The 25,993-nt window shown below is 47.3% G+C and overlaps 2 protein-coding genes across 3 annotated transcripts in view; one reads left to right on the plus strand and one right to left on the minus strand.

The window, feature by feature from the left end:
• LOC126539567 (m-AAA protease-interacting protein 1, mitochondrial-like) overlaps window positions 1-25,993 on the minus strand; it is a 224,915-nt gene that overhangs the window by 125,347 nt on the left and 73,575 nt on the right. For both annotated transcript variants that reach the window (XM_055075464.2, XM_055075465.2), the window contains exon 2: window positions 8,691-8,744. In XM_055075464.2, coding sequence (XP_054931439.1) covers window positions 8,691-8,744 — 54 coding nt within the window. The remainder of the gene's footprint in view (window positions 1-8,690; window positions 8,745-25,993) is intronic.
• LOC126539570 (uncharacterized) overlaps window positions 1-25,993 on the plus strand; it is a 135,935-nt gene that overhangs the window by 56,560 nt on the left and 53,382 nt on the right. The gene's annotated exons all lie outside the window — the stretch shown is intronic.

Genomic DNA, 25,993 nt, shown 5'->3' on the forward strand with positions numbered 1-25,993 from the left:
TCACAGCGGTTCATTGAAGTACGGATCACGGGCAGTGGCACTTACCGACTTGAACCGTTCACATTTTGGACTGCGCTACTTTCGAGATTGGTGCACGTTATTGTAGACTTCACTATCTTCGAGATTGGCGCACATGTTTGATGGTATAGCTAGATAGCCGGAAAGAAAACACGTCTCACTATGCTAAGAATGCTTAGCATAGCCCGTGCACTATCACGCGAGTGCACGGGCTAAACTTGTACGATAATGACCACAGTATTTCCCAACATTGAAGCCATGATAGATACACGGCGACACGCAAATACAGGAACTTACCATCGACTGAAAAAGAAAAAAGAAAAGGAAAAGAAAAGCGCGGTGAGCTCGCGCAAATATGATCATATGCTTCTCCCGCACTCAGCGCACGCCTCGGTAGCAGCGGTGATCAAGGCATCAAAAGTTACGAATGACAAGTTTCACCGGGAATGAGTTGAAAGAAAAGTTATGCAAGGCAGGCAGCGACAGATGCCACGCCCACGACCCGTCCCTCCTACTATCAAAAATTTATCGACCGGGACATTCCGTTGCGATTTCGGGTCACGTCTTGGCCGGATAATTAGTCAAGCGCTTCGAAAACTGCCCGTCCACGAAACGGTTTCTCATTAACAAACCATCGTGGGGGAGCCAACGTTGACGGGGGAGCCTTTCCCGATGCTCCGCCCTTTATTTAACGATTCATTCATCATCATCGCTTATCGGAGAAATATTGTGGCGCTTGAAGTTTATAGCAGTGCCGCGGCAACAACGCTTGCATGCTAACGAAATCTGCGAGTTACGGCTCGTTCTGCCGCGGTCCGAACAGACTTTCCTGTACACGACCGGGCTAGTCGAGGCCGACCGCGTAAGCATAGACGAAAAAGCGTGCTGTTGGTCAGTTTGGGCAGAGCTTCACAAACGTTTGTAAACGTCCAGACTTCAGAATGCCTTAGTATAGCGCATATTAAGGAACGCAGTTGCTTTGCACATGCGCCAGTTTACAGCGTACAGCGCACGCGCCGTACGCAACCAGCGCTGACCATATTGTGTGTGTGCGCGCGCTATGTCTTTAGCGTTGTGTCAATAATCGGAAGCTCTTCGCGCTTCCCTTCCGGTGTGCTAGCCTCACTGCAAGTCAAGCAATGGCGTTGGTGCATCAGACTTATCTGATGTTCCATTCATTTGCATTTTGTACTTTCATAGTCGGGTTGCGACAGAATCTTCGTCTTACCTGCTTGTCCCCCGTCCTGTAAAGACGCGCGGCTTCGGCACTCTAAGCAGGCGCATACATAGTACACAATGCTTATAAATTAACTTCTCGGGTTTTACGTGCCGGAACCACGATGCGATTATGAGGCGTTCGGATTACGAACCAGGATTAATTCTGACCACCTGGCGTTCATTAGCGTGCACCCGATGGACGGTGCAGGGGTGTTTTTGCATTTCGGTCCCGTAGAAGTCGGGCCGCCGCGATATGCATTTGACCCCGCACTCCTCGGGCTCAGCAGAGCAACGCCATAATTGCTACACCAACGGCGGGTAGTGCTACCACCACGGCAGGTAGTACACAGTGCTAACGCAACCGTTCCGAAATTATCGAAATATTGAAGCCATCATCGGCGGTGAAAGACGGTGGAAATCTTGGCGCATGAAGTTAGAGGCAGTGCTTTCTGTTGACGCCGTTTTACTAAATTAAGGAAGTCTGTTGCTGTCCCGCATAAGACACAAGCGACGCAAACGCGCGCAAAAGACTGCTGCGCGCGAGACCAAGGGTACAGAGTATATTGTGTACAACGCAATGTGTACAACGCATTGAGAATTTAAAAAAAAAGAAATAATTATGTAGCTTTACATTCGAAAAACAAGATTGGATTATAAGGCACGCAGTACTAAAGGACTCCGAATTCATTCTGACCACTTAAACATGCACCCAATTCATGGTGCCCAGGCGTTTTTTTGCATTCCCCCCTATCGGAATGCGGCCGCCGTGGCCAAGATCAAATCCGCGACCTCATACTCGGCTGCGCAACAATATACCTAGCGAGATACAGCGGCGAGTTCTGCAAAGGCAAAGGTTCTGCTCAAGAAGGAAGAAGTCAACGATATTTCGACGCTAGCTAATATGATAGCAGAAGACAGGAAGCGATATGCGAGCATTTTATTTTCAGTAGGACCTGCTCAACTACACAATGCTGCAATAAAAGTTTACACGCGCAACAGTTTCGTATGGCCTCCGTGATTGTGGCGCTCCGCTGTTACTACACAGCCTTGGAAGCCGCGCTCTTTCCGTATCTCAATATACCCGGAACACATTGCACACAAATTGCAATGCATGAAAGCAGAATCGAGTTCGTTTGTCGCCTAGAATTAAGAGAGGAAAAGGCGGGAAGAGTAAAGAGCGAACTACAGAACACCTGTTGGTGTAAGCAGATTCCAGCAATAGTCGGGGACCGAATGTCCGGTTAATTTCTGCGTCAGTTATTACATCATCAACAGCCTATTTTCGTGTCCACATGCAGGATGAAGGCCTCTCCAATCGAGTTCCAATTACCCTTCTCTTCCGATTCCAACTTGCGCGTGCAAATTTCCTAATTTCATAACCCCGCCTAATTTTCTGAAGTCCTCGACTGCGCTGCGCTTTCCTTGGCACTCATTCTGTAACTCTAATGGTCCATTGGTTATCTGCCCTACGCATTACAGGGACTGCTCGGATTCTCTTCTTTTTTTTTATTTATTACATACGATACACTAAAAACAGCTCATTATGAAAGTGATAAATGTACAAGCGCTCATCAAAATGGCACAGAATATAGGACATTGGCATGCGACACATTTGAAAAAGTGGCGGCTGGCGGCGTTTCAATCAGTCGTTTGTGGAACATTGTGCGTTGCATCACAACACCTTACTGAAGCGTATTCGCGATGGTACATCGATATTTGCGGGCGCCTACAGCTTTCTAACGAGCTTGGCACGTACTGGTAGCGTCAGAAGATCACGGGACGCGGTTACTGTGAAAACGTCGAATATCAGCCAATTTTTAGCCTGATACAATTACAACTGTACCATGTTGATCGCGTACGCGTAGCACATTTGAAATCGAGGCTGTGTGCCCAGGCTAAAAAAAAGAAAGAAAAATCTCTTTTCTTCGACATAGCATCCACTAAACCTTTGATCCTGACTTTGACCCACACTTTGCCAAGCAATGGCAGCTTCTACCGTGGTCTGGAAGGGAATGTTCATATTCGCCACCTGATAAAGAACTTGGCGGCTTATCCATTCTTGGATATGCTTGGCAATGTTAATGCGATAAGGAAAATTCCTTATGATGGATGTGTAGCTGATGATGATACGTTTAACACGGTATGATTATTATTATTATGAAAAGCGGCCCATGGGCTCTTCAGGCGGCAGCAACCGACAATAAACACATACGCATTACGCTTTTCTGCGCATCTAATTTTCCGACGTTACATTTTGATCTCATAAGCGCACAAGAAACGCATGGATACGTACTCAACCATCTAAAATGTTCCTCATCTGAACTTGTCAAGAATGTGAGAGAAAAGAAAAGATACCGGTGATAGACAATCATAAAAGCACACATTACCAAACTCTCCTTTGAAGGCTCAGTGACAGAATGGAACACTGTGTGTCGCATTGAATAAGGACAGGGCAAGAAATCTGCATTTCATAGTAATAAAACGCTCATAGCATACTATACAAAATATATAACCATTCATGGTTGGGAAATATGTCTGGCTGACCATCGCTATTATGCGACGGAGGCCGCAGTAAACCCTCAAAAAACCTGAATTAATGGACCTAGACACGCCGGTTTCGCTTCCTTTATTTGTCTTCTTTTTTTTTCGTTTTCCACACCGGAAGCCATTTATGGCGAAAAGAGAGCGTTCAGACTCGAAATGAAGAGCAGGTACTTTGGAACGGCAGCATTTGTTTCGGGACTAACCCCCCTTTTTTTTTACTCCCATCGACAGAATGGAGAGCGAGGCGCCTTCTTGGAAGCGAAATGCCGTTGTTCGTCAAGTCTGACGGTGACGGGAAAAAAAAGAGAGAGAAAAAGGGCGCACCAAACCAGCAGGGAACCCCGCGGCGAAGCACTTGGAAATTCACGAAGCCATCTCTTGCGAATGTAGGAGAAAAAGAAAGTAAAGAAAAGCGGAAACAGAGCGCAAAGGCAGAAGGGGAGCGAAGAGGAATGTGTGATCCGGTGGCCATCCATAATAGTTGATCCGAGCGACGGCGCTTTGCTGCGGCGTGCGCGGGTGGGAGATGGGACGAGCCGTTTGTCTTTGTATCGCGTTTTCACTGCAGCGTCGCGGACGGGGTGGGGTTGGGTGGGGGGGCACCCACCGCGCCTCGCCAGGAGAAGGCCGACTGAAGGCAGCGCCCATAAAACGACCCTGCCGCCACTGTCCGCTGGCAATTGACTCTGTCGCACTGCGGGGCCCGTTCGAGTGAGACGGCGACAGCCAGGTCTCGCTTCTAAATGGCGCGCTCTAGCAGCCGCTGCCTGTGAGCGATGGTCGACTGTGAAGAACGCGGCTGCTCGGTTTTCGAAGAGAAATGCGAAGAACGGGTGCAGCGGCTTTCTGTACGTTGGCTAGGTCGCTGGATCAAACAAAACAAAAAAAAGAATCCGGGGAATCACTGCTGTTCCTGCTGAACTAGGTTGCAAGTGGTCGGCCGTCGTATCCTGTATAATTAGATCGCATGAAAGCACGGTTTGTCGGCCCGCAATTTGCATGCTAAGGTCAGCGCGACTTTTGTTGTTTCTTCAGGGTGTCATGCCAGGAACAACGATAGGAAAAAAAAAAACACAGAATAGAATCTTTTGATGTATTCTGTTGTTAGATGCTTTGTGTTTCATCTGCATTATTCGATCAAGAAGCGAAAAAGAAAGACCGTCGACACATATGCTGTATGTTCACCAAAGATAAATAAATAAATAAACGCCAATATTATCTAGCAACCAACACATCCAGGCATGACGGAAGGATGAATGATGCTCTATGTGCCGAAGCACGATGTGTGACTAGGCCGATTTTCTCAAGCATGTAGCGCTTTCACGGAAATGTGTAGCCTGTGTGGCATGTTACGAATCTGCCGAGATTGGAAGGGGAACTTACAGAACAGCAATTGTAGCAATTGAAGTGGTGACCCGCACTGTTCATCATGGCCGGTTTCACGAATGTACAGTTCTTTTTTTTTATTCTTAAGACACGAACGAGCCTGTCATCTTATCATGGTTTTAAATGTTGAATGCATGGGCTTAAGGTTTCTCTCATTTCTTCGTGCTCATAGAGAGATACGTTAATCAGGCGGAGGGCATGGTATACTACTCCAAGGATTCAGTAAAGTATGACATGATGTACCTCGTGATGACACAAACACACACACGGTAGATATACCAAAGAACACGCACAAGGTTTCATTGAGACCTGAAGCACGTACACAGTCAGCGCGGACAAATAATTCAATTGATGTTTTGCGACATGACTTACCTCTATGACCCGATTTCTGAATGCGAGGTCGCGAAATTCTTCTGCAATTTCTGCATTCTTCTGGATAACTTCTGCTCGGCATTTTCAGGCTTTCTGAGAAGAATATTCAGCACAGGAGTGTGGAAAGTTAGGCTTGTTGGTGATTCGTGACTACATGAGTAGTCCCGTGTGTTGTCTTCCTGTCCGTCTTGTCTTCCTGCGGCTGTACTTTTAGTCATATATCCAGGATACACAATAGGCAACTTGTATTTTACTGCCACCGAAGCCCAATTTTCAGAGCATCGCAGATGTAATCCCTAAGGTACTTCTGCATTAGAGATAGTTAATTTGCCTTATGTTTTCCTTGGCTTTATAAGGCTGTTACTAGCAAAAAACGAGCCCCTAGGCTTTCTTTAATATTTATTCGTTTGGCTCACTATTAGTTCTATACCACTATTACTATAATAATAACGAAGAATTCAGGTTTCACGCCACATCGCAGCACAGTGGGTTGTGAGGGGCGCCGTTTCGGTGCGATCCAGACTGATTGTTGCAGTGCGGAATTCTTGCTGAAATACAAGTGCGCGAACATTTTTTTTTCTTCTTCCGCCCCTCGGAATGGGGCCGCCGTGACACCGGGTTAGGTCAATCAACAATTCAGCGCGCTAAAAACAAGGGATGAACTTTAGAAGGGAACAGCGCTGTGTATGCCCCTTCTATGTTCGTCCCTGGTTTTTAACGTGCCGACTACTTCTCTAACATAAATCTATTAGAGAGAGATGAAGCCTTTTGCGGCCTGCGTTGACTAGTTAAAATCTTCTCCGAGATAGCGCTCTCATTAAAAATACAAATGCACAGCGATACTTTCTTCCACATGAGATCGAACACAGTAAACAGAGACAAACCCCGGGAGAAGGCATCTGTGTGCTACATTATTAAAGCACACACGATTGTAGTGCCGTCTTCTAATGCTTCAGTTGCTCGCGAAGAGAGTGAAAAAAAGAGAAAGAAAGCAGAAAAGGAGCAGCAGAAGGTGCGAAAATCGATAGCGACACGACGGGTCCAAATTTCTTCCATAAGACAACGGCTCCTATAAGCGATACGGCTTGGCTCCGCTCCTCCGCTTCTCGCTTTAGCAGCCAACGTGGGGAAAGAAAAAGAACGAAGTGCTCGAGGAAAGCCTCTTGGCCAAGGTGTCTGCGGCACCTCGTCGGCGATCGGCGCAAAGAGAAGCTTCTTGGCTCGAGAATGAGAGCTCCTCCGTCTCGACGGATCTTCGAGAGCGGCTCTCGGCGAAGGCGCCTTTTTTTTCCCCTTCCATTTGTTTTTGTTCACCGAGATCTTTTCTCGAAGCCCGAGAAACAGAACCGGCGTTCGCAGGACGGCTCTCGGGCCTTGGGTGCCGCAAGCTCGTAAATTTGGCACGCCGAGCTCTCTCGGGCGCGCAGAGAGCAGTCGGATGAACCCGTGACGACGGCGGCACATCGGCGGCGACGGCGCTGGCCGGAAGTGCGCGTCCCGCGGCCGTTTCCGGCGCGCCTTCGACGAGGGGAAATTGCCTTCCGGTTCCGCTCGTGAACTGCCGGCCGGCCTGCGACGTCAGTGAGCCGACCGCCTCCTCTGCGCGAAGCCACTGAGCCGCGCGCGCGCCTACCGTCATACACACACGTCCTTCGAGTTTCCCCGCACTCCGCCGGCGGGCTCAACGAGAGAACCGCTTGACGGGGCCGTAAACGGGCCCATCACATCCTCGGCCTCCCACGCTCCATAGTCACCGCATCATCTCGACTGTTCATCTGCCCGTTTAAAGTGCGCGCGCTCTTCCCTCTTTCGAAGTATAGGGGGGAACACGGCTGAGCTCATTCTTGCACGCGTCGTCCGATATAACGTTTTCGCAATGCGTACATTGCGACCTCGGCGTTAGAGCTCTCCTCGAAGCAGAAGTACTTGTATGACTATCCACACTATAGCTTGTACTAAGTCCCCGGCGCCAGACCGAGCAACGACCCGGCGTAAAGATTGCAAAGCGTCCCGCACAGTGCCTTCTTAATAGACATTCTTTGCAGTGCATTAATGCAATTTCTGTAAGACCACACACGGCAGCGAACTCACCGCAATTTCCTTCTTTCCTTACTTCCTGTCTCTCCCTGTGATCTTTGTTTTCCCATTTTCCATTCCCCCGGTGTAGGGTAGCCAACAGGACGTTATTCTGGTTAACCTCCCCGCCTTCTACTTTTCTCTTTCCTCCTCCCTTTGCAGTGGAATCACTGTTTGTTCAAACCAAAGAGAAACAGAGGGAGAAATGTTTGATGAGAAAAAGGTAAGGATCACAAATAGAAAAGCGAGGCGGTGAAGAAGTACGGTCTGCTCCAGGCTGGACAGCCAACTGAAGGTACGGCGTGTATCGTAGTTGATTGACTGATACAATATGTACATATTTCGTAGCACCAGCCCTTGAGACGACAGAAAGGAGATGACCGGAGAATGAGGCTATGGCTTTCATGCCCGATTCCTAACATATTCCTTCGACAAACACGAACGCTTTCTTGCAAGCGCCAGCACGTGGACTACCGACGAAAAAGTTTTGCGTGAAAGAATCTATAATTGTCACAGACCAACGCGCGCTTGACTGGTACGTCCGCTATTCAGATAGTGAAAAAAACGTAGAAGCCGCCTGGCCACCGTGTTCGAGCCTCATCTACTTCAATTTTGCTGGAACACACACATCCCTGTGACACAGCGATAATATTCGTTTTCTCAGTTTTCAACAAAGGTAATGCACGACAGAGCAAAGCGATTGTGTTTTCTTTCCTAAAATTTCTGCGCTTTCGAATATTGTCTTCCGTATATACATATTTTTTTCAGGCAGTTGTTGCAGTGAAAGAAATTTCATCGTTGCCGTATTGATAATAAGAAAAGTCATTCTATAATTCAGCAATATGGCTTACGAATCTCGAGCAGCGTGGGAATTGTGCTCGCTGCATTATATTCTCTCGGCTCTCTTGAAGTTGCACTGCGCCGACATCGTAGTGTAGCTATGGAAGGCGCCACAAATTAGGCCCCATATGCGCATGCAGGAAAGTGTCGCAGCCATTTGCGAACGCGCATAATAACGCCGCACGTGTCCTGTACAATGAACCGGTGACGAATTTTCGGTCCGAAAGGCAACTTACTTTCACGGCACGAAGAAGGAGACGGCCTGAGCAGGCCTGCTTTTCCTTGGTACTCTGCACAAAATTTAGAGAATAAAGAAATAATATATTTGCGGCAACCACAAGAAATACAAGAAAGCGTACGTAAAATTACCACCGATATTCTGCCTCCTATAATCTAGGATAATTTACACCATTAATTGACTGATTGTGTATCTGTGCTCCCTCTCTTTCTCTAGCTCTACTTTCCTGTCACTTTACCTACCCCTCCCCTATCTCCCCAGCGTGGGGTAGCAAAGCGCATCTTCCTCTCTGGTTAACCTCCCTGCCTTTCCCCTTTCTTCTGTCTCTTTCTCTCTCCACCCTTAAATGTGCATAATGGGGTAAATCGGTCTATAACACATAACTGTACGCCCTTATTCACGTTTAAGGTGCAAATCATTCTACAGTGTACGCCAACTACTCCGTCGGCACCTTAAGTTTCACAACGCATTCACACGAGCCTCTATGCGAAAGAGTCGGTAGTACAATGCGTAAATTAAAAAAAAACAAACAGCGATATCCAGCAGCAGCAGTTGCGGAATGTGTCAGCGTTCGTCAACAAAAATGAAGCACAAATGTATTGGCGACAGCAAAGGCGGTCGCTTTTGTGTGTGTGTGCGTGTGTGTGTGCGTACACGCGAGCGTTTCTTGGGTGGGAGCATTTTTAAAACTAAGCTTTCTTTGCCTAACGAGTCGACTAACGCCTCTTGAGGAGTCTAGAAATACACATCGTTATGACGATGCCAGCAACAAGGATGATGATGGTTGGAGAAGTGCAGAATGACGCACCTTGGTTTAGAACTTTGTCGTTCTTATGGTAACACCAAAACAAAAGTTAAAGCTTTCTCTCAATTGCTTTCTGAGTAAGCATCGTCCTCAGATGGTCAGTGACCATCGTCCATTACACGAGCAATGCGTCGTTGGCTCATGGTCGTCACAGACAAAGGCGTATAACCGACTTAGTCGGCGACACATGTTAAAGCTGCAGCGCACAACGACACGGTTGACTTGTATGTTCTCTTTTTATGCGGTGTTATCACGCATGTTTATAGTTTCCCAAGCATATTGAGACCCGACACTGACTTCCGACTAAAAAGTCTTGTCTGGCCCTTTTCGGTCACGTCTTGCGCGCCGCAGCTTTGTGACTCGGCCAACCATACCGCGTCGAGAGCATTAGACGCAGCTTGTCTTTGAGGGCACGTGGAGGATTAAATTAAAACAGCAGCGAAACACTCTTCGAGGCAAAGAAGGAAAGCAAATGCATAAAACGCATGTCGAGTCTGTAGCGGCAAGAAATGAAACAGGGCCAGTGACGGAAGGTGCCGGAGAGAGAGGAACGCCGACTGGGCGGGAAAGTTGCCGGTAACGAAATGAACCTCGCTGCACACGCGGGGGAGGAGAGGCCTTTGGCGGAGAAGATTATTTCATCTGGAGCCTCGACGGCTGTGCGAATAGGAGGAGGTAGGGGCGCACGGGGCGCAGCAGCGGCGTCGGCCTTGTGCGCGCGCATTTCGGCGCATTTCGGGGAGAGCGAGCTGGCGCGCGGCCGGCCGATTTCTCATTTCTGCAGACCTGCAACGCGCGCGCCCGCGCCCGGTGGCCTCCGTTGGTTGGCTGGTTGGTCGCTCGGTCGGTCGGTGCTCGCTCGCAGGCAACCTCCGCGCGCTCTGTTTCCTCCTTTGCTGACGAAGGCCGTTCTGGCCGTCCGACTGCTGGCGTGTTGGGCCGCTATTGCGAGTCGCATTTGCTTCACCCTTTTCCCCCACCTCCCACCCGCTTCTCCTGGCATTGGTCTTCCTCATCGTCGTCGTCGCAGCACTCCCACACGCGCCACCAACGCCGCTCGTTTTCCCCTTTGCTCCCCGCTTTGGCCGAACGGTGCTGCTTTTCGCCAGATTCAAGCGCTTTTTCGCTGCGCGCTCCGTTTTGTCGTCTATTTCTTTCTCTCTCTCATTGTGCTTCGCGCAGCGTCGTGGAGGATCTCGTCACGGAAGGAAGCAATCTTTCATTTCGCGCTGCTCATTTATGAAATGTGCGCAGATGGCACGCAGTTTCCACTCTCGGCTCGCCCTGATGGCGCTGGATGCGGCCTTGCCTGCGCCCGCAGTCCCGGACCACGCACGCAGCGTGCGTCGCAGGGATCTTGTTATATTTTGAGGCGGCCTGCATTACCACCCCAATGTTCGGACGGGCGGCGCACATATTGCGCACGCGCGATTGTCGGAACTCGTGAAACTGCGCGGCGCTGTCTCTGCAATCACGGTCGCTCGGCGCGCCTGCCTTGCGTCTCCGGCGGGATACAAGGCCGTCGCATCTGGTCTCGCCCTTACTTCGCATCACGTCGAGTGAAATAAGCGTTGCCCATAATTTTGCTTCCTTCATGCTTCACTGCTCGCCTTGACATTCAAGGACGTGCCTCGGTACGTACGGCGTACGTACGCGAAGGAAAGCTATGCTTTGCTAAAGCACGCTATCTCTTTAAAGCCTTAGACGGATCATGGGAGGAAAAATCTGATGTCCGGCGTTATGTCACCAAAATTCGCGGCAGCGAAATTCATAAGGTGTGGAACCCTCTACCTTTGGTGGGAGCCAAAGGTAGAGGGCGAATTAGGGCGAATTTAATTAAGACTCACGTCATTTGGTGGGAGTCGAACCCTCGATCTTTGTTGGGAGTCGAACCCACTAAATTTGGTGTTCATTATGGCGAATTAGACATCAATTTCTTTCTGAGAAAACGTGAAGCCGAGGCGAAGAAGAAGCGTCAGCACGACCTGTGGTGTTAGTTAAGTTAATTAAGCCACATATAATTAATATATAGTTAATCAGGGCACTCGAACCCACAACCTTTGGTGGGAGTCGAACCAACTTGGAGATATGGGCGAACCGGACATATCTACAAGTTGGATTTCAATTGACAACGTGAAGGTCGAGAGTCGAACCCACGACCTTTGGCGGGAGTTGAAGCCACGACCTTTGGTGGGAGTCGAAGCCATAACCTATAGTTCCATAACCATAACCATATTGGAGGTCTCCAGGTCGCAGATATCCGAGTATTGGGGCATTTTTTCATATTATCGGCATGAATTTGCAGCTGCCGCAAAGTAGAAAAAAATACGCGCAATAATTAGCGTTTATTCGCCTTCTGTAATGCAGCGTATAAATTGATGAATTATTAAAGCTGTCAGAACAAGAAAGCAATTAAAAACGGGAAATGTAGCACGAGAAATAGTAAATGTAACAAACATAAGTATTCATTATCTTCGTTATCATCAGGAGTTACCGGTGCTTTAGCATCCTCCATACATGGAAGGCCTCGTAACTATTGTGGCGGCTGTTCGCTTTTAGCCTGAAATGTAACATTTTCCTTTACTCTAGAGCAAGGCAATGCTAATCTGCAACCTTATTTGAGAAGGATAACGCTGGCATGTCAACAGCGTGTGCGTAAAGTTTCCTAAGATCACCCAGCGCGGTAGCACATTTTGGGATTCGCATAGCACCGCGCACGCTAAGATACGACGACCCGAAACACAGAAGCTGCGGGGACTGGCGTGCTTTTGCCCCCCGCAACATGGCGACGCGGCGGCTTCACTTGACGGGCACTCCCTCCACTCCAGCAGTTCTAGTTCTTCTTTATAACCTCCTTGAGCTGGACCTCTTGTCACGTGAACTCGGAACCGACTTCATCAATCTACCGATTCTTTGCTGTGTCCTCTTTCAGGGCGAAGGCAGCACCGAACCGCAATGGCGAAACAAAGCGCTGTTGTCAGTGGCAAGTTCGAGGCATTTAATTGACGCTTCGGGACCAGGACGAGCCGCTTATTTGCACTGAATCGAACAAACCTTGCTGCACGTTCCCTTCTGTTCGGTTGACAGTATAATATTAGCTTTTTATTGTGCTTCTAGTTAATAATACGCTCTCCTGTCAGACAGAAGTCTGTCAGACCTTAGATCATGGAACCTATAATTGAGCACTTGGGCTGTGATTGATTTAGGCTACGTCGTTAACTCGGCGTCACACTCACTATGCCATCATTCTCAAAGGCTGCTTAGCCCGTCTTGGCAATAGCCTTTCAGAGCCCGTGTTTCATATGAAAGAATGAACGACACATGCGTCAGCAAGCCACCACTCGTTCTTTCTAACAAAGAATTGCGTCTCTTGAAAGTGAACCTATGGAGAAACCTTCGCAGCTTTTCTAGAAATACTCATTCTTTCACTTTGGTTGTACTTTCCTTTCTTCTTATTTACAAGGTTCTCCGTCAAATAGTCTTCAGCCGATATTTTCGTTCTTTGAAGGGAAACTTCCAGTTCATCAACGTTTCAACATTGCCACAAGTTGAAAAGAAATTTGTTTAACTATTTGCCATCATTCCAGAAAGCTAAGATACAGTTGCCAGTATTCTGAATCACAAAATACTTGTGTGTTAAAACCAACGGACACTCGCCGACGGGAATCAATAAAGGTGTGCCACGTTCTTCGTCGTCGTCAACGCCGTCGCGAAAGCCACACGGACTACACGCGCAAAATAAGGCAAAGAGAGTTATTTGTCTGATTAAGTGGTCGCCCACTTGCTAGAACGCGCTGTAATTAAAATGTGTTTAGCAGTGCTTAAATTAACAAAACCTTCAGTGAGAGAGAGAGAGAGAGAGAGAGAGAAGTCATTAGAGGAAGACAGGGAGGTTAACCAGGCTGAGCCCGATAGGCCATCCTGCACTGGGTAGGGGGACAGGGGATTGAAAGAGGAGAAGAAAGAGAGAAGTTCACACTTTGCACAGTTACACACGAGCGTTCATCACTGAGTTAGTCACACGCGGTCATACAGGCTGGTGCATTTAAAAAAAAAACGCAAAGGTCCTGTCATCTAAGTGCCCCAAAGCTGTCCGAAGGCACCGCTGGTATCGTCTACACTTGGGAACCTCGATACCTTGAGAATGTTCATTATAACCAATGTGTTCCGTCAGTGTCCTTTCTTTTTATTCGTTGGTGCACTGGCTGCTGCGCGTGTATTGACTCAGGCTAGCGTCCTGTAATTGTTCAGCAATCACTTTCGAAGACTCGTGCTTCAGCGAAATAGAATTATTATTATTAATGTTGTTACTTCTGAAGATATATACACAGTTGAAAAAGGTAAAAAAGAAAACTCACAGGATGGGTACGAGCGTGTAACACTAATGTTGAAGCGTTAGTTGGGGTGTGGGCTAGGCGTTGTCGCTACCGATCTCGAACTCGCCGAATCGCTGGGGGGTCTGCAGGAGCAGCCGAAGACGCTATGACGACGACGGCACGATGACAGTTGGATGACGACGAGTGTATGAGGACGCGCCGTTACAAGAATAGTACGACAACGATGGCGAGACGGCGACAATCGGATGACTACGACTATATGACGATGACAGCGTGACGACGGTGGGACGTACCCGGTTCCATGGCGACATACCCAGTGGCACGTAGTCAACAGCACATACCCATGGGAGCCTTAGACTGCACTATCTAAGGGATCGGCCCACTACTGTAGACGGTGCGAACGACGCAAAACTGAGCAACAAGCTAGGAAAAGCTAAGGCCTTAAAACAAAGCAAGTGGCATGCTACGAGTTGCCACCGGTAGAGGGCGCAACGCCCGCCGGTGGCAGTTCAGGGAGGGGAGGACAAACACAGAAATGGAAAATAGCAAGATGGGAAGGAAATCAGAAAAACGGTAACAGATCAAAATGAAAGCAACGAATCAAGGCCGAAGGCCTTCTCGCAAAAGGTGTTCCTCTTCCCTCGCTGTACCTGCTCCTCGGCGGCTGTCCATCTCGTTGAAGGTGAAGCGCGCGCGCACCGTCGACCACCGGCTGGAAAGCGGACACCGGGGCGGCCATCGATTGGCCGTAGCCTCCCCCCCCCCTCTCGTCGGCCGCAGGGCCGGACTCTGTCCGAGCCGCCTTGAAAGTGCGGCCGCAGCCGCGGCGGCCGTCCGGGAGGCGAGGGCGTGCAGCCGTGAGGGGCCTAAATATAACGGCCGCTTCTCCGCGATCATCTCGGCGAGCGAACGCGCCCGCTCCTCTCTCGGCCCTGGCCCATCGGCGGCTCAAAGCTCTCGATCGGCGAGCGCCGATAATGGTGCCAATGATGGCGCCTCCTCGTCGCCCATCCTCCGGCTGGGCGCTTGTCCGCCCGCCGCTAACCTGGTGGGACGCGAGGAAACGGCCTCTCTCTCTCTCTCTTCACGACGCGCTTCTGCGTGGGTGGCTTCCCCTTCTCCTCCGCGGCCACATTTCTCCCGCGCGCGAAGGAGGTGCTGCTGGCATTCGCGCACGCTCTTTTATCATCATCATCATTTATTTACCCTTAAAGGCCCTCGGGGACGTGTTATATAGGATGGGGAGAGTGAGAGAGGAAAACGCCAAATCAGAAAGCGTCGCTCACATGGTAAGCAGTAAGTGTAAGGAACGGTGATTGCGTTGCTCGATGTATTGACGACATAAATGGAAGTTAGGTAAAGTTGTGCAAAAAGAAGAAGAAGAAAAATGGAAATGGCTATGCGACGCGCGCTAGAACTCTGCGTTGTATCATCGGGGAGTGCTCAAACATTGGCGCTTAGCTAGGACGAGTGCTACAACCTCGGCGGTATAAGCACGTCGTTCCTTGCAGGCCTTTATATATGCCGGGTTTTTCTGCGAATACTTTCAGTAAGGTTTAAAGATCATCTGCGACAGATAGCGCAAATCTAGTCGATGAGCTGGTCTACTCGAAGAGGTGGACATTACTCCAAATGAAATCCAAATGCCTAATCTACTGAGTAATAAACATGCAGTAATTAAATTTTTAACAAATTACCTGACGTCACATATTAGAATTTACACATTTTTTGCTCGTGAGACCGTAAGGCGTATCCACTTGAAAAGCATACTGTGGATGATATCGTTTTCTTGACACGAGCCATCAAACTTGCTGTAAACACGCACTCTCGCTTCACTTTTTTTAAACAAAGCGCTGTTTTAAGCATTGAAGCACAGAAGTAACTGGACCGCCTATGTATTCCTTCGTAAGGTTCGGGAATTAATATATCGAAACTGGTGCCATGTTGAGAATTCGTTCCAATTGGATCTACCTGGCGAACTTCCAGGCTACAAGTTATAAATTGCAATATTTGCTGTAAAGTAATTATTTAAAAAATAAATAGTGATTTTTTAAAAATTATTCAAGTATGCACTTCGACTGCTCGCCCAGACAACGTCCGCCTGTTTGGGCAGTTCAGCTTAATGATTAAAATTGCGCTAAATGCAACGGGCATTTTTTTAAACTAACATGTTACTGAAAGTTTTCGCAGACACCCCCGGTATATCATCAGCACATAAAGCCAACAGACAATGAAGTCAAGGAAATAATAGGGAAAATTAGCTGTGGTTGAAACTGAAAAGTAGAAAATAGGGGGGAAAAAAAGGGAAATGAAAGTGGACGAAAATATAATGTGTCGCCGGTAGGAGCCGAACCCACGACCTCCGCATTACGCGCGTGTTGCACTACTAATTGTGCTACGGCAACAACTATCAATCCGTCCACTAACTCGGGTACTTATTGAAGCTCCAAGGGCTAGGTCTAGTAAACATAAATACCTAAATTAGTGGACGGACTGAAAGGCCTCGCCGAAGCACAATTATTGGTAGTGCGACGCACGGTTAATGCGGAGGTTGTGGGTTGCGGCGGCACATTACCTTTTCGTTCACTTTCATTTCCCTTCTTTCATTATTTTCTACATTTCAATTTCAACCACAGCTAATTTTCCCGATGCTTTCCTTGGCTTCATTGTCTGTAGGCTTTATGTGCCGATGATTAACAAAACCGAGCCCCCCGGTTTCCCTTCTCCCGTTATATATATGGGAAACATGCACACCGTAAGGAATCACTTATCCTGCACTTCCGGTAAAATTCGGTATCTTTTATCAACATTTTCGCTACCGTTCCCGCAAGTCGTGCCTAAGACCCCAGACACTGAATAGTCAGATGATGTAATTATAATTTGCTTCTATTATTAAAAATTATTATCGCTTGTAAATAACGCGTTATACTCTTTTGTATTCTGTGTAGTCTCATCTGTTCATATGCTCATCACAGTCTACTTCACGGGCACTTGTGAATGTTTGTGACTGTGTTTACAAACTCATTTCGGTGCAACTTTACTTTGCCCCTTTCATATTTATACGTTCGTGGGTGTGTTGAACTGTGTCCTGTGGATGTCTTGCGCTATGACATAGTTTCTTTTCATTTTGTTACGGCATATATATATATATATATATATATATATATTGTTGGCTCTGCTATGTAAAAACGAGTCATCATCATCATCAGCCTGGTTACGCCCACTGCAGGGCAAAGGCCTCTCCCATACTTCTCCAACAACCCCGGTCATGAACTAATTGTGGCCATGTCGTCCTTGCAAACTTCTTAATCTCATCCGCCCACCTAACTTTCTGCTGCCACCTGCTACGCTTCCCTTCCCTTGGAATCCAGTCCGCAACCCTTAATGACCATCGGTTATCTTCCCTTCTCATTACATGTCCTGCCCATGCCCATTTCTCTTTCTTGATTTAAACTAAGATGTCATTCACTCGCGTTTGTTCCCTCACCCAATCTGCTCTTTTCTTATTCATTAACGTTACACCCATCATTCTTCTTTCCATAGCTCGTTGCGTCGTCCTCAATTTAAGTAGAACCCTTTTCGTACACCTCCAGGTTTCTGCCCCGTAGGTGAGTACTGGTAAGACACAGCTGTTATACACTTTTCTCTTGAGGGATAATGGCAACCTGCTGTTCATGATCTGAGAATGCCTGCCAGACGCACCCCAGCCCATTCTTATTCTTCTGATTATTCCCGTCTCATGATCCGGATCCGCCGTCACTACCTGCTCTAAGTAGATGTATTCCCTTACCACTTCCAGTGCCTCGCTACCTATCGTAAATTGCTGTTCTCTTCCGAGACTGTTAAACATTACTTTAGTTTTCTGCAGATTAATTTTTAGACCCACTCTTCTGCTTTGCCTCTCCAGGTTAGTGAGCATGCATTGCAATTGGTCCCCTGAGTTACTAAGCAAGGCAATATCATCAGCGAATCGCAAGTTACTAAGGTATTCTCCATTAACTCTTATCCCCAATTCTTCCCAATCCAGGTCTCTGAATACCTCATGTAAACACGCTGTGAATAGCATTGGAGAGATCGTATCTCCCTGCCTGACGCCTTTCTTTATTGGGATTTTGTTGCTTTATTTATGGAGGACTACGGCGGCTGTGGAGCCGCTATAGACATCTTACAGTATTTTTACATACGGCTCGTCTACACCCTGATTCTGTAATGCTTCCATGACTGCTGAGGTTTCGACAGAATCAAACGCTTTCTCGTAATCAATGAAAGCTATATATAAGGGTTAGTTATATTCCGCACATTTCTCTATCACCTGATTGATAGTGTGAATATGGTCTATTGTTGAGTAGCCTTTACGGAATCCTGCCTGGCCCTTTGGTTGACAGAAGTCTAAGGTGTTCCTGATTCTATTTGCGATTACCTTAGTAAATAGTTTGTAGGCAACTGACACTAAGGTGATCGATCTATAATTTTTCGAGTCTTTGGCGTCCCCTTTCTTATGGATTAGGATTATGTTAGCGTTCTTCCAAGATTCCGGTACGCTCGAGGTCATGAGGCATTGTGTATACAGGGTGGCCAGTTTTTCTAGAAAAATCTGCCCACCATCCTTCAACAAATCTGCTGTTACCTGATATTCCCCAGCTGCCTTCCCCCTTTGCATAGCTTCCAAGGCTTTCTTTACTTCTTCCGGCGTTACCTGTGGGATTTCGAATTCCTCTAGACTATTCTCTCTTCCATTATCGTCGTGGGCGCCACTGGTACTGTATAAATCTCTATAGAACTCCTCAGCCACTTGAACTATCTCATCCATATTAGTAATGATATTGCCGGCTTTGTCTCTTAACGCATACATCTGATTCTTGCCTATTCCTAGTTTCTTCACTGCTTTTAGGCTTCCTCCATTCCTGAGAGCATGTTCAATTCTATCCATATTATACTTTCTTATGTCAGCTGTCTTACGCTTGTTGATTAACTTGGAAAGTTCTGCCAGTTCTATTCTAGCTGTAGGGTTCGAGGCTTTCATACATTGGCGTTTCTTGATCAGATCTTTCGTCTCTTGCGATAGCTTACTGGTATCCTGTCAAACGGAGTTACCACTGACTTCTATCGCACACTCCTTAATGATGCCCACAAGATTGTCGTTCATTGCTTCAACACTAAGGTCCTCTTCCTGAGTTAAAGCCGAATGCCTGTTCTGTAGCTTGATCTGGAATTCCTCTATTTTCCCTCTTACCGCTAACTCATTGATCGGCTTCTTATGTACCAGTTTCTTCCGTTCCCTCCTCAGGTCTAGGCTAATTCGAGTTCTTACCATCCTATGGTCACTGCAGCGTACCTTGCTGAGCACGTGCACATCTTGTATGATGCCAGGGTTAGCGCAGAGTATGAGGTCTATTTCATTTGTAGTCTCGCCGCTCGGGCTCCTCCACGTCCAGTTTCGGCTATCCCGCTTGCGGAAGAAGGTATTCATTATCCGCATATTATTCTGTTCCGCAAACTCTACTAATAACTCTCCCCTGCTATTCTTAGTGCCTATGCCATATTCCCCCACTGCCTTGTCTCCAGCCTGCTTCTTGCCTACCTTGGCATTGAAGTCGCCCATCAGTATAGTGTATTTTGTTTTCACTCTACCCATCGCCGATTCCACGTCTTCATAGAAGCTTTCGAATTCCTGGTCATCATGACTGGATGTAGGGGCGTAGACCTGTACAACCTTCATTTTGTACCTCTTATTAAGTTTCACAACAAGACCTGCCACCCTCTCGTTAATGCTATAGAATTCCTGCATGTTACCAGCTATATTCTTATTAATCAGGAATCCGACTCCTAGTTCTCGTCTCTCCGCTAAGCCCCGGTAGCACAGGACGTGCCCGCCTTCTAGCACTGTATATGCTTCTTTTGGCCCCCTAACTTCACTGAGCCCTATTATATCCCGTTTACTGCCCTCTAATTCATCCAATAGAACTTCTAGACTCGCCTCACTAGACAACTTTCTAGCGTTAAACGTTGCCAGGTTCATATTCCAATGGCGGCCTGTCCGCCATTGGAACAAAAGAAAAAAAAAACACCAGAGCTTCTCTCAAAGGTTGTGAGCTGGTTAGGAGCAGTTTGCAGTTCTTTCCCCGTTTTCGATCACACACGAAGAGACGATTTTAAAGAGCTGGATTAATTATTTTGGTTTCGTTCTTACATGGCGGCTGTCTTGTGAAAAAACAATTTCTGTTGTTTGACCCTCGAGCGGGAAAACATGTTGTATTACATATTTGTAGAAAGGATCGTGTGCGGTGCATTAGACTGTGCGTGATACAGCAATACCCATCTGTGTCCGTATTAACAGAAGCACCTTACGGTAGAATTGTTCGCAAGACAAAAAATCAATCCTGATGCTGTACTGGCGAATGCGGTAGGCCGATGGCAAAGAACAGTTACGAAGGAAAATCTTTACGAATTCTGTCCCTGGTTTGGCGACCGTACGACGCAAAGTTGAAGCACGAAAGCAAGTCTGTCACTGTCGCGTCGTTCCATAAGATTTGGTTTTAATCTTAGCTTCTTGGTGTCATCAGCAATGAAATAAAAGGCTTAAGAAGAATCGAATAGTGCGTTTGGAAGCACGAGACATGACACCATGATATGATAATATCATTATAAATGCGGTATGTTCATGAAGTCATAAATTGTCACGGGGTAATTGTCACGGCGTTTAGCTGAGCATGTCGCCACTGGTTTTCACCGTGCCTATTTGAGAAGGCTTAGACTACGCAGGCCCCTCAGAAGCGACGATTAGTAGTCGTTACAAGTCATCATTAGTCATTACTAGTCATTATTAACCTCTACCAATCTCTATAATAACGTTATTATTGACTAACTGTCACTATCAATCATTTTTCATTCTTTGATCTGTCTTTAATCTGTCTTCATATGGCGTGATGACGCTTCGGCGGACGCTCCGGCGTTCGCCTTAAAATCCGTGGCGAAATGCATGGATGTTGCAGGTAGCACTTACCCGCACTACATTTTCCACAATGGAACATCAATGCATCAATGACTCTTCAGTAATTCAGCTCGTGTGAAACATTTGCAATGTGTATGTGCCACAGGGGATTTTAATAAGTCTATTTCCACTGAAATAGGTAACCAAGTACATTAATGTAGCTCTTGCCGATTTATATGGCTAGTTGCATTTCCCAATAATCATTAAAGAAAGAATATAGAGTGCCGCACAACGCCCTGTTATCTTAGTTGAAGCTGAACAGAAAATTTAGCCAAGAAAATGCGAAATAAACAAATCGCAGCTTTCAAGAAAAATAAAGGAAGGACCGGAAAGGGCGGAGCAGAGGTGATCCGAGGAGCAAGCAGTAGACAAACAAACCATTTGAACGCCAAACAGATGCAAAGGATTGGGCAGGCGCTACATTTCCATTCGACAAGGAATACGCGCCCCGATACGTATTACCTGTCTGTATAGCGACAGCTGAGAAATGATCTCGGCCATTTCTCGCAGAGATGCGGCATTGTCTCTTTTCTTTATATTGTCAGTTCTTTCCCGCACGAAGAACATTGGATGGGCCATTTTCTTATGGTCGTCGCCTCCAGCTAGGCTACGAGACTGAACGGCTTGCTGCAGGGATGAACATTTACGTGCTGTTTCCCGTGGCACTTGTTCACTTGTTTTCTTGCCGACGTCTGCATATAAAAGAGCTCCCAAGTTAGCTTTCCTGGGGCTGTTTAGACGGCTTTTTAAGAAATATGAGTCGCTTGAAATTCACTTATTTGTTTATGGAAATAAATAACGCGCCAGCAACAAGGCATTCCTCGTCTAAAACATATTGGACAGTTTCTCCAAAAAGGCGAAGCATTGACAGCGACAGCAAGGTCTAGCATCGCGCTTCGGCTCCTCGCGCGCTGTTCTAACTACAAGCAGGGGCGACATGCTGCCGTTACGCTGCAAGCAAGGCAACTCCCGCTGGGGAAGCTTGTCCCTAGATAAAACTAGTTTACAAGATAGCGACACTCATTGTTCTTTGCGCCGTCCCCCTCCCTCTCGCGATTACTCTCTCTTTTCTACTTAATTAGAGTGCGTGATTGGTAAATTGCCTGCACGTGATGTTCTAAATGGCTAGATGTGATGTTTAATATATTGCAGAAGGTTCAAAACTATACTGCGTTCTGTACATAGCAGTCAACCCTGTGGAGGCTAGAGAGACTTCTTGCTGTGGCTTTGTTCGCACTTGGATATAGTTCGATGTTTTTTTGACCAAATATTCGCGCAAGTTTTTTATATAGGCTCAGTATTGAATGAAACAAGTTTTTATCCTTAGAAACAAACGCACTATGGTATACGGCTGCTAATGCGTTGTTTTAGATCATTTTTATTTTTGTTGTTCGTTTCGGCTTCTTTATTTGCAATCCGTGGCGAGGAGCCTCACGTGCATGCTCACGCGAGTGAACGCTGTTGGCGCCCAGCGAAGTATGGACGGAGCGCGCGGAGTGATAACTTTTCTTGACCGAGAGAGAGAGAGAGAGAGAATCTTTACTTGGTTCTTTCAAGGATTTAGCGTCTCGAGGTCTCCGTCGTCTTCTTGGGCGCCGGCGACTTGGAGCTTCTTCCGGCAAGGGTGGGCCCCTGTTCCAGGGCTCCACTGAGCCTAGCTACCTCACCAGCGTGCTGCACTAAGGCCGAACTTCTTGCATAGCTTCCACAGCGTTGGCTGCTGCGTGTGGAACGGAGTATAGTGCGCATGCGCCAATGATCTGGTCGGATGTTTGTCGGAAGAAAAGGCGTAGTCGTAGCCAAGACACAGGACGGTATTTTAGAGTGTACCACTATAGTGTCTAGAATATATATATATAGTACCACGGCAGCTGGCATAAATAAGCACACGGTGCTGCAATAATCTGCATTAGAAGCTCCTGCCAGCTCTGTGGAAGCTACGGGCGCCTCGGAAAATGAGGAAGACGAACACATCAAAATGTTTTCGTCCACGTTTTGTCGCCTGCTACCGACGCCTGCTACCGACGCCTGCAGCGTTCTAAGCGTCCTAAATGTCTGTCGCTACGCAACAATACGCAAATGTGGCGCGATATAAGAGACATACGAATTAAATTCACCTTGTGCAAGCACTTGCGTTTCCATACCTCGTCGCCCCCATCGGAGCCCCGAAACTGCTGTACGACCAGGCCGTCGGTGCGAACACGCGGCCGGACGCCGGCGTCCGTGATGCATCACAACACCAAATATTTCGGCGCTGTAACTGTATACCGCGTTTACTTGAACGCTTCCTTGCCGGAATTCATTACCGCACCGCGTTTGCGGTTTCTTGCGTCGTCGTTCCTCACCTTACGCGCTTTGGAGTTACTGTTATTTAGTTTCACCGGTTCTCAAACGTTGCCGCAGCGCGACCCGCCCGAAGCTACAAAAGCCCAGTTGCAACCCGCTGGTCCCGCCTAATCGGTTAGAGACGTGTCTCCCAAACGCAATTGCCTACGACGGACGCTGTTGCAGCCAGCGCAGTGACAGCCGAAACAACTGGGAAAGAAATGCGAGCGGCCGTGGTTCAAACAGGCGAAAGAAAGGGGGGGGCGGGGGCGCCGGCGACCCTACAGGCGCGACTGTGCCACGTGTACCGAGGACGCTACGGACGCGGCGTCGCAGCGTGGCGCCCGATCGTGTCCGGACCAAGAGGGAGGGGGCAACGTACCCGCGATGACGGCAGTCGAGTGCGACCGCCGAAATGGCAAGCCGCGCGGCGGGCGACCATCTGCCGGTTACCCCGACGAGTAAAACCGACCACGCTGACGCAGGCAAACGGCCCGCTTGGCCTTCCTATATTATGCACTATATATACTTTCTATATATTTAGGGCGCCGTCGACGTCTACTGTGCACCCGCTAGCGCCTTGGTCACACTTTGCATACTCGGCAAATCATGTGTTGCTGGGGAACAGCTGTCGTTTCTATTTACGTTTTTCATTTGATAAATAATATTTAGGAAATGTTGGCGTCCTTGAGCATCCTCCTCGAACGGTCTCTTTAAAATAAAATTAATATATACTGAATATGCCAGAACAAGATGGTTGCGAACTAACGAAAGGCCAGAGGAATGAAATTAGTAACATAAAACGCACACAAAGATAAATTCGGTCCACTTAAATATATATAAAATGCAGGTCAGTGATAAAAAAGAAGAAGAAAAAAAAAGAGTGAAGAGCGATGCCAGTTCACAGAAAGGCACATGGACTCTGTACCTGATTTTACGCACATTAAATATTGTACACTCTTTGGTGTGTTACTTTGTGACGCGATGATTACACTTATGGTGTTACTCTGTCAGGCAATTGTACTGTATGCTTCTTCTTTAACATTGTGCACCGGCTACTTTTTTGTCAGCAATGTTATGGGACTTAGGACACGTGTGGAGTTTCCGATGGGTTAGTACCCGGTGCAGCGCGAAAGAAAGAAAGAAAGAAAGAAAGAAAGAAAGAAAGAAAGAAAGAAAACCTACGCAAGACTGACGATCATTATCCTTGCGTGACAAAGTTACGTCAAGAGGGCCACAATTTTTGAATACTGTACTATAAGGCTTTAAAACAAATGGCGCAGACTATGATATCTATTTTGAAAGGGCGACGTGCTAAAAGCGCATGTTGGTATCCGTAGAGAATCCGAGCCATAACAACACATTTAATTGCTTTTTTAATCTCCCCAAGTGACAGCGGAATCAAATATACCAAATTCTCACGTGATAAATAAAACAGGAGGGGGAACATTGGAAGAGGCACTAATAAATCTGGTTTTTGTATTTAGCGCTCCAACTGGTTGGTCTGCACGCATCGTTTTGATCACGCAATCGTAAGCCTATAGAGTATAAGTCACCCAGAGCCTACCTCTATGTACGCATTCCTTTACGTATACATGCTTTTCAACAACCCCGTTCTTAAGGGCGTCCTTAAATGTAGCATAAATAATCATCAACTGACCCGCTCTCTTGGTCATCGACACAAAGGTCCGTTTCAGCGATGCCAAGCAAAGCAACACTGCTGATTTATGAGCGTTACCGACGTTACCACTGCTATGGTCTTAGTCACGAAGCAGGCAGCGTCATTTCTCCCCAACAATGGTTAGCGTGCGCTGCGCCCGTGGTGTTGAGAGCGTGAAAGAGGTCTCCAAGCTATTTCCCAGGATGAATGAGCTGCAAACAGAGTCAGTCACAAAAGAGATATCATGGGTGTTCGTTGTACTCAGCGCAGCTGTATTATAGATCACGCCTTCGAGCTTGTAGGTCGAGCACAGGTGTGGTCAAGCCTGCAGGAAGACGGGCACTCGAGGACTTCGTACGCACTTTATAATCCGGGGGTAAACGGGGGCCCTAAGGATCACGATAAAAGAGCCACCAAATGTTTCCAAATTCAATGTATTTTTACGTTCCTGTAAGCAAATTGTGTCAAGCGCGCAGCTTGTGCCCACTTTAAATGGAAATACCTATAAATGGTAATTCATAAACGTTATCATTCCAAAGTATTTTGTTTTGAACCTACATAGATTTCGAAAATAACACTACAATTTTTTTGTGAATAGAAGGACACCTCAGACTACTCCTTCCCCTCCAAGAACAGCCTGTGAGGAACGCCGTGCTTGTGTTCGCGAAAGTCATTTTGCTTCTTGAATACACAACTGCAGCAACTTTCGTACCATATAATGAACCAACCGCATGGACACCGCAACTTTTCAAGTTCTCGGTGCTAAGCAGAAATAAGCCCACAAGATCACCATAGAAAAGCGACAATGTTCGAAACGACCATGGACGAACCACGAATTTAGTCGAGGCGCGATTCTTCAATGTGTCTTTATACCGTGTCTTGCTGGAGCGATTCTTGAACCAACTGTTCGAAATAAAAGGGAAATTAAGAGTGCTGTTACTGCAGGGATTCTCTATGAATACCACCCCCCCTCCCCCCAATATACGGGCTCTTAAGTACATCTTCCTTGTACAACCGATATAATAGCCTGCACATTAGTTTTGAATCCCTGTAGTACCTTTTGTATAAATTGTAACCCTTTTAGTGTAACACACACCGCCAACTACCCAGCGTTGCATCGGGTAACGCCTACACCCATTTCATTACATTTTATTACCGGTGGCAGGTTTTGAACCACCCAGCT

The sequence above is a fragment of the Dermacentor andersoni genome, chromosome 11 (genome assembly GCF_023375885.2).
Source record: "Dermacentor andersoni chromosome 11, qqDerAnde1_hic_scaffold, whole genome shotgun sequence".
Classification (NCBI taxonomy): domain Eukaryota; kingdom Metazoa; phylum Arthropoda; class Arachnida; order Ixodida; family Ixodidae; genus Dermacentor; species Dermacentor andersoni.